Source organism: Phocoena sinus, chromosome 2 (genome assembly GCF_008692025.1).
Source record: "Phocoena sinus isolate mPhoSin1 chromosome 2, mPhoSin1.pri, whole genome shotgun sequence".
Taxonomy (NCBI): domain Eukaryota; kingdom Metazoa; phylum Chordata; class Mammalia; order Artiodactyla; family Phocoenidae; genus Phocoena; species Phocoena sinus.
The window spans coordinates 63,292,196-63,301,364 of record NC_045764.1 but is presented as its reverse complement, the minus strand read 5'-3'; the positions used below and the strand labels follow the sequence as shown (position 1 = coordinate 63,301,364).

Below are 9,169 nucleotides of genomic sequence, written 5' to 3'. Positions count from 1 at the left end.
CACGGAGTATTCAGGTTTCTTTCAGAGTGAGAATTTGGAAGGTGATGATAGAAATGAATTCTCTATTGTAGATAGGTAATTCTCCAGAAAGCTGTCTAGGATGAAAACTTGCTTCTCTAGATTTTAGATTTCCTTCTGATGGTTAAAATTGGTTTCTGTGTGGGTAACAACAAAGCAGTGCCCTAGGAACCACTTCAATGTATGTTAAATGATGATTTCTTAGAATTGTGAATCAGGGCTTTTGCAGTGAGGATCTGGTTCTCTGGAATCAGTTGGCCAAGTTGGGGTTCCTAAGGAGTGAGCAAACACACTGTCCTGAGTTTTCTGAGGGACCCTATCCAAAAACATCACTACTTATTGAATTTCCTACCTTCCTCTCACAGGGGGACTCCCTGTGTGTACTCCCAGCTCTGCAGGTCACATCATTTTCTCAAAGGGAGTGCCGTATAAAATGCTAACCAGAATTCATGGAGCATCTCTTATAGGTCTACTTAGGCAGTAGACTTTCTAATAGAATGCCCTAGAATTGTAAGTTCTTGCACCTGCTCTCAAGTCATTTATAACCTAATTGCTGGTCTTCCTGGTATGAACAAAATTGTTGGTTTGTTAATAAATTCCTACCGTATGACCCTGACTTGTGGTTCATTTCTACATAACCTGGGCAAATACTATAATGTTTTCTAACAAAGGAGGAAGCATGATCTGAGTGTCCACCTGCTTTGGATAGGAAATAAATTTGTATCCAAAATCCTGTGACTGGTTTAGAGCATTGTAAATGTCATGGCAGCAAATACCAGAGAATGGTTTTTATGAAGAATAATAGTGTTCTACATGCCTTTGAAGAATTAATTTTTACTCCATTGTTTTGACTACCTTGCAATAGGGTAAGTTAAGTATTAATACCATCGATTCATGTTAAAATCACATTAGTATAAGTCAGTGCCTTAAAATGGTCAAATGGTTGCTCACTACTCAATAGAAATGAACTGTTGGTTCCACAGAATTGCTTCACAGATTCTAAATGCTACTTCTTAGGGGCACTGGATTGTGTGCCCTTTAAGATAAATTCTATAATCAAGGCCTAGCCCTGAACAGATTAGAGCCTAAAGATCGTACTGAGGAGAACAAATCAGATAGGTCAGTAAAGGGTCGGGGACAGATGCTCCTGGAGTAGGTATCCTCAACTCACCTTTATTTTAAGTTGATATATAGAAATCAGTGTTATTATAAAATGCACACATGTTGTGTTCAGATTGATGTTTCAGCGATTGTATACCTCTGTGAGATAACCACTCAAAGGAAGATATAGTTACCATTAACCCAGAAAGTTCCCTTGTGCAGCTTTCAAATCATCCCTGCCCCCCTCCCTACTCCAATGATCATTTGCCGATTTTTCTCACTGAAGATTTATTTTGCCTGCTTTTGGACTTTATATAACTGAATCATATAATATGTACTCTTACATCTGGCTTCTTTCATTTATAATGCTTTAAAGACTCATCCATATTGTTGTATGTATTGATAAATTATTCTTTATTGCTAAGTAGTATTTCATTCTATAAATGTACTACAATTTGTTTATCCATTCTACTGATGGACTTTTAGGTTGTTTCATTTGGGGCAATTATGAATAAGGATATTATATATATATTCTTAAGTTATATTTTTTTGTTTTGTGGGTACATGTTTTTTCTCTTGGATAAATACCTAAGAGCAGAAAATTGCTGAGTCATATGTTAACTTTTTAAGAAACTGTCTTCCTGTTTTCTGAAGTGATTTATCATCTTTTACTCTTATCAGTGATGTATGGGAGTTTCAGTTGCTTCATATTATCAGTGTTTTTTATATTAGCCATTTTAGTGGGTATGAAATAACTATGATTTTAATTTACATTGCGTTTCCCTGATGATTAGTGATGTTGAGCACTTTTCATATGCTTGTTTTACATTTTTATATCTTTCATGAAATGTCTTTCATGTCTTTTCCCATTTTAAAATTGAATTGTCTTTTTATTGTGGTTTCTCTGTGAATTCTGGATACAAGTCCTTTGATGGGTATATGTGCTGTGATTTTTTTTTTGTAGACTATGGTTTGTTCACTTACTGGGATCTTTTGATGAACAGAAATTTTTATTTTGATAAAGTCCACCATATCAAGTTTTTCTTTTATGATTTTATGACCCCCAAGCTCATAAAGAATGTATTTTCTTCTAGAAGTTTTATGGTTTGGGGTTTTATGGCTATCTATGATCCATCTCACTGGTTTTAGGTTTTAAATCTATGGTTTGGAGTTTTACATTTAAGTATATGATCCATCTCCAATTAATTATTTGTACAGAACGAGGTTTATTTCAACATAGATGCCAGTTGTTCCAGTAACATTTGTTTAAAAAGATTTTCCTTCACCCATTAGATTGACTTGGCATCTTGGTTGAAAATCAACTGACCATATGTGTCTGTAGTTATTTCTAGATTCTCTATTCTGTTTCCCACAGAATACTTCATTTCCCACAATACTTCATTATTATTTCTGTTCATGTTTTCCAGCAAGTCTAGGGTTCCATGTGTTATAAATTCCCTTTAATCTAAAGAACTATCTTTTTAACATTTGTTCTATTGCAGTTTTTCTGAAGATGAATTCTCTCAGCTTTTCTCTGTCAGAGAATATCTTTATTTTTCAGGGGTATTTTAGTTGAATATTAAATTCTATGTTGACCTTTTATCTCTTCTTTTAGCATTTTAAAGTCATTTATTTGTCCTCAGGTCTCATTTGTTTCTGGTAAGAAATCATCATTTTTATGTGTCTCCCTGTCCATAATGTGATTCTCCCCCATGGTTACATCTGCTCTTTACCTTTGGTTTTCAGCAGATCAACTATGATATGTCTAGGTATGTTTTTCTTTGTATGGAGTTTACTGAACCTCCTGTATCTGTGTTGCTGTCTTTCATTAATATTGGGTATTTCTTGGCTTTTATGTCTTCAAATATTTCTTCTGTTCCATACTCTCCCACCTTGCCTCTCCTTCTGAGACTCCAATTACACCTATATTAGATGATTTGATATTATCCTACGGATCTCAGATGATTTCCCCCCATTCTTTTCTCTTTTTGTTTTTAGTTTGAATACTTTCCATTTAGCTGTCAAGTACCCTGATGCTTTTCTCTTAAACCTATCTGATGAAATCTTTCTGATGCTGTATTTTTTATTTCTAGCATTTCATTATGTTTGTATAGTTATCATGTTTCTGCTTAAATTTTCCATTTTTTTATGTATGGTCACATTTTCCACTAGAGTTTTTAAAGCATTTTCATCATAGTTATTTCAAAAACCCTATCTATTGATTGTAATATTTTAGCCTCCACTAGATTTTTAAGCATTTTACTTTAAGCCAGAGTTATTTTAAAGATCCCACTGTTAATTCAACATCTGGGTCATTTCTCATTCTGCTTCTCTTGAACCTTTCCTCTGTTACCATGGATCTTATTTTCTTGCTTTTGCACATGTCTTGTATATTTGATTGTATGCTGGACGTTTTGTATAAAAAACAGGAGAGACTGAAGTAAGTATTACTTCAAATTGGGGCATGCCCATTTTTCTTTCAGCCATTTGAGTAATGGCTTAGTCAATCTGATGTATATTTGACCTACATCTGGGCACCATTGCAGCCTTAGTTTGATTCAGTTCACCCTGACTTTGCTTCGTAGCTAAGGTGTCAGCTTTTGGAAATGTGGGAGATCTCTTCTAGTGGAAAATGTGGACAAACCAGCCTAGCTGCCAGGTTTACTTGGGCACTGGGATAGGGGGGTAGAGAGGTATTTCTCTCAGCTCTTGTGTGTGCCCTATCCTTAGTCTTTTCAGGAAGAATGCCCACAATGCCTGGGGGATGGAGTTTACTGCCTCACTCTCAGCCTTCAAGAGTATATGTGGTGGATTTCTCAGCATTCCTGCTTTGCCTCCTCATTTTAAGGTTATCCTGCAAAGATAACCTTAAAATGTTAGTTAGTGGAAAGTCTCCACTTACCTCAAGGGAAGGAGTAATCTGTCTCAACTTTTCTATTATACACACCCTCTTCCCACTTTTGGTTACTACCTTCCTGTACTTTTTAAGATCCAAGAGGTAAGATTGGTGGGTGGGTGCAGGTTTTCTCTGTGGATTTGGGTCCTCTAGATTCTAATGTCATGCCAGCCTCAATGAGACTGACATTTTTGTTAAATTTCCACTGGCTTCTCTTTATTCCCCTATGGTGGAGCAGCCATGTATCTCTTCTCTCCTATGAAGGACTTAGCATTTTCTGGAGGTTAGTTCACCTAGGGTTTCTTTATGTCCTTAGCTTTCGGATGAGTTAAAAATATTTTTGATTTTCTAGCTAATCTAGCCTTTGTTTGCTAGGGTGGGAGGTATATTCTCCTGTGGTTTTCTACATCCAAATGAGAAGTGAATTCTAGGAATGGGAGTTTAAAAAAAGTTTCATTTACATATTTTAAAAATAATTTTTAAAATTATATATACATGGATAGTAAAATGTTAAATTTTGTAGAGTGGTGAACAATGAAAAGCGAATTACCTTCCCATTATAGGTTCCCAAGTCCTCTCTACTCCCTCTACAGAGACAAACATCATTACCAGTTTCTTGATTGTTTCTCAAAATTCTGTATACAAAAAGTGTGCATATCTTCCCCCCTTATTTTTTTTTAATACAAATAGAACCATACTATATCTTCTATACTTTGTTTTTCTCATTTAACTGTTTCACCATCTTGAAGTCCTTTACAGACTGCATAATATGTCTTCGTGTGGATGTACTGTGGTTTATTTGAACGGTCCCTGGTGATGGACATCTGGGTTGTTACCAGTTTTTTTTTTCTCTTCTCACAAACATTGCAGTATATATGCCTTTGCCCACATTTGTGGTTGAGTATCTGTAGTATCAGGAATGGGCATATTTAAAATGCTTCATGAAGGCCCCTGGAGCTTCATATTAATTCACAGTGTTTCTCAAGGTGTTGGCTGGGCTCTCAGCAGTTGGTGGTATGGGTTTGGGGAAGACTGGATACTGCAAAAGACTCATGAGGTGCTGGAGAGTTGCCTGGCAGGTGGCGTCAGAACAAAGCTGGCTATAGACCCTACCGGAGTAGGAGTGACATATTAAAATATTTAAGATGTAGAAACTCAACTGTAATTCCTTCTTTATACATATATTGGGGATGTTAAAAAGTTACTGATGTCACATTGCTCGCTTGCCTCCTCAGTCCCCACCATGGGGTAAAAAAGATAAATACCATTTTCTTTGGAATGTCTTACCCAGCTATATGACTTGAATGATCCTGATAAACAAGATTACATCCAAGGAGGTTTTCTAAGGGAAATGAAGACTTATATGTTATACAAGAAACATTATCTATGTGATTCTGGGATCTTCCTGTGAAGATGTTATGTTTTTTGAGATTTTTTTCTAATTACCTACCTAATTAGCACATTAAGTTTGGTTGTTGACATCTGAGAAACCAATGTGCTTTCTCATGAAAAAGACCCTTGCACAGAAAGTGCTCTTTTTTCTAAGATCTGGGGTCAAAGGAGAGATTTTTAAGCATATAATAATGGCTTCTACTTATTTAATAACATAGGCACAAAAAATGTCATTTACTTCTCACAGGACCCCTTTCAGGGAGATTTTATATATTAGGAAGTATGCTCATGAGCTTTCTACCAACATCATCTTCCCTAAGGCTCCCCATCTCAGTAACTGACTATACTATTCACTCAGTTGCTTTTAAAGTTAGAAACGTCGTAATCTTTCTGTGACATCTATATCCTTTTCCTTCATTCTCTCATATCTAATTCTACACCTTAGGAAATTTGTTTTACCTCCTAAAATTTGTGAGAATCCATTCACTTTTTCTCCTTTTCCCATCACTCTAGTCCAAGTGAACTGTTTTATCATTTCATTTGCAGTATCCTTTTAGTCACCCCTAGGTTATCAATTCTTGTCCCCCACTCAATTCATTCTCTACTCATTAGCTAACATGAACACATTAATCCATTTAACATGAATTAAATGTTAATTTTGACTATGTCACTCCTTGCCCAAAACTCTCTAGTGCCTTTCCAACGTCCTTAGAATAAAATCCCTCGCATGGCCTCTGTGGATCTGCACCACTAGTCTCTCCTACCTCTCCACCTATTGCAACCAACTCTTTTCCCCTTCCTCTTTCCAGCCATGCTGGTCTTTCTGTGCTGCAAACTGGCCAAGCTTCTTCCATCCTCAGGGCCTTTGCACAAGCTTTTCCTTTGCCTTAGAATTTTTCCCCAGCCTGCCCACTTCCTCATCCCCCTTCCCCAAGCTAATGCCTTATCCTTTAGGTCTCATTTTAAACATATATTACCCAGGGAAACTTCCCTGTCCAAACAAGTCTAGATTGGATCTCCCTGTTATTATTTGCTTTTACTACTCTGTATTTTTCCTCAGCATTTATCACAATTCTAATTATATAGTTATGTTGTTCTTTTAATTTTCTCTGTTATTGGAATAGGTAATACATCCATTTCATACAAAATTCAAACTGTAACAGGGTATAGAGTTTCTTCCCTTCCCCGTCCCTCTGCTACCCAGTTTTCTTCCTTACAAGTAACTACTTTTAGCATTTTGAATATCCTTTCAGAGATTTTGAGTATATAAGCAATTATGTACATAATTTTCATCTTTATTTTTGCCTTCTCTTATTAACACAGATCCTATGTACATTTTTCTGCACTTTGTTTTTACCTGTTAATATATCTTGGCAATTCTTCTATATCGCTATGTAAATGGTTTCTTTTTCATGTACCATACAGTATGGGCTTATCATTATTTCTTTAACCTTAATTATTGGGCATTTAGGTTGTTTTCAGGCTTTGGTTATTACGAACAATGCTGCATTGAATAGCTTTGTATTTAAAGTCATTTTCCACATTTATACCTATAGAATATATTCCTAGAATTAAAATAAAGAAGTTAAAGGTTATGTGCATTTTAAATTTGGGTAGTAATTTCCAAACTGCTGTCAATGGAGGTTGTACCAGTTCACATTCCCTCTAGCCACAGATGAAGAATGCATGTTTACTCACAACTCAATGAAAATTTTTGTTCTCTGACAATGTAAGAGGTGGAAAATATCTCTTGGAAACTTTAATTTGCATGTTTTCTCTTCCTTGCAAAGTTATATTTTCGTATGTTCAAGAAGCATTTGTATTTCTTCTTTAGTGAACTGTTTCTTCATAAACTTTGCTTACGTTATTTAATGTGTGACTTCCTCGCTACACTCGAAGGTCAGGGATCCCGCGTATTTCGCTTGTCGCATAGCTCCTGGTACTGGAATGAATGAAGCTCAAAGAAATGACTGGCTCACGTCATGCAGTAGTCACATACGGAACTCATGTTTGACTCGAAAGCCCACGTATTTCCACGACCACCCAGTGGAAAGACTGAGCATTTAATTCACCACAGCAGGGGCTAGAAAGGTAATGTAAAAACGGCTGAAGTGTGCTGGGAAGAGAGGACTGTGGCAAAAAGGCCAATAAATGCCTAACTACAGTAGCAGCTGTTTTCAGATCTATTTTACCGCCAAGGAGGAATGCAGGCCCATTGTCGGATCTTTATTTATTCCGAGGCCGGATTTCTGGCTTTCTTGCGAGATCTCCTGGTTTTTAAGTATTTCCAGTCAAAACAAGACTGCCTTCAAATGCAGCCCACCGGCAGCGGATTTGCAAACTCTAGCGTAAACAGAAGTGGGAGGCTGATGAGGCGGGTAATACCTTAGTTGGACAAAGACAGCCGAGAAACAAGTAATTTTTATGTAAGGCGAGAATGAGGTTCTCCGCCGTAGGGTTTGGGTTTGGGGGCCGTGACTCCCGGAAAGACGCTGGAAATAAATGCTGGGTGGCATCAAAGCAGAGCAGGGCCAGGCGGCGGGAGGGCGCGCTGCCGTCCCAGTTGTGGCTGGCCACTCCACCCAGCGCTGTTGGGGGTTTCTGAAGCAGCGTCCACACAATGGTGTAGGGCGGTAGGGGCTGGCCGGGATAAAGGGGACGACTGGCTGCGCATTCCCTCACCGGCTTCTTTAGAGCCAAGTGGACCGCAGGAAAGCACCCAACCCTTTCCCCGCTTCCAGAAGACCCTCCGCTTTCCGCTCGGCGATCTACTTCTTTTCCTACTCAGGCCCCTCCCCACTTCCCCAATCCTACGACTTCCGTTTGCCTGGTTTTTTGGGAAACCGCCGACTTCCGGCCTCGCAGCGGCGGGCGGAGCTAAGATGGCTGAGCAGAGGCTCGCGATGGTGAGCGTTGAGGTTCTGCTTGGTGTCCCGGCTGCCAGGCGGGGTTGGGCAGGGCCGGGCGGAGCGGAGAGGGGGACTGGCGGTCGGCCTGTGTCCCACGGAGCTGCCTCTGGGGAAATGCGTGGCCGGGGCTGGAGCGCCTCGGGGTGTCCGGGGCAACACGGTTCGACTCCCGGGAACTGCTCCGTCTGGGGCCTTGCTGAGTTCTTTGTAGCTCTGGGCCTGTGCTAGGACTGGGGTCTTTCTTGGGGTGCGCTAGGAGATTTTCATCGGAAATGGCTCTTTTCCTAGCTCCATGTTTTCTGTCTCATGAGGTTTGGAAAGAAGGCACTACCACCCGTGCAGAGTCAGTTTCTGTTAATCCCCTGGATTAGGCATTGAATGAGACAAATCCTGGAAGCTTTCAGCGTCAGTACTTTCTGCGGATGGGGCGAGAGCATGTTTTCGCAAGTTTAGGAATTCACCTGGCCTGAGTTAGTCGCTGATTTAAATTCCACAGAACTGCTAATACAGAGTAACTCAGGTGAATTCGGGATGACCCAGTAGTAGTTATTTTTGAGGCGTAAATTCATAATTGGATCTAATTTCTATAAATTTCCAAGTGTGAAACCTTGTCTACCTTGTTTTAATATTGCATTTCAGAGCATGTTCTGCGCGTTTATTAGAATGACTTTAGTTATTTATTCGGGATTTATTGCCCTTTGAAAACCCCCCTGGAAAACTTAGGAGACAAAATAGCAGCCTTTAACAGACTGTTTTATAACTTAGTTTTGGCTGCTAGGGAGCAAGGCCAGTATTACCTTGTCAGGGGGCCTGTTTGTTTTTTCTAGTCTCTCTTCATTTGCAGCGAAATCAA

The 9,169-nt window shown here is 39.0% G+C and overlaps 1 protein-coding gene across 8 annotated transcripts in view; it reads left to right on the top strand.

Annotated features, from left to right (window-relative positions):
- The first annotated feature begins 5,753 nt into the window (after positions 1-5,753).
- BBS4 (Bardet-Biedl syndrome 4) overlaps positions 5,754-9,169 on the top strand; it is a 75,363-nt gene continuing 71,947 nt past the window's right edge. For 2 of the 8 annotated variants that reach the window (XM_032624137.1, XM_032624136.1), the window contains exon 1: positions 5,759-8,313. In XM_032624137.1, coding sequence (XP_032480028.1) covers positions 8,290-8,313 — 24 coding nt within the window. In that variant the 5' untranslated portion in view covers positions 5,759-8,289. Of the gene's footprint in view, positions 8,314-9,169 lie in introns of all 8 variants that reach the window. The other 6 variants (XM_032624138.1, XM_032624139.1, XM_032624134.1 and 3 more) reach the window with 6 other exon arrangements.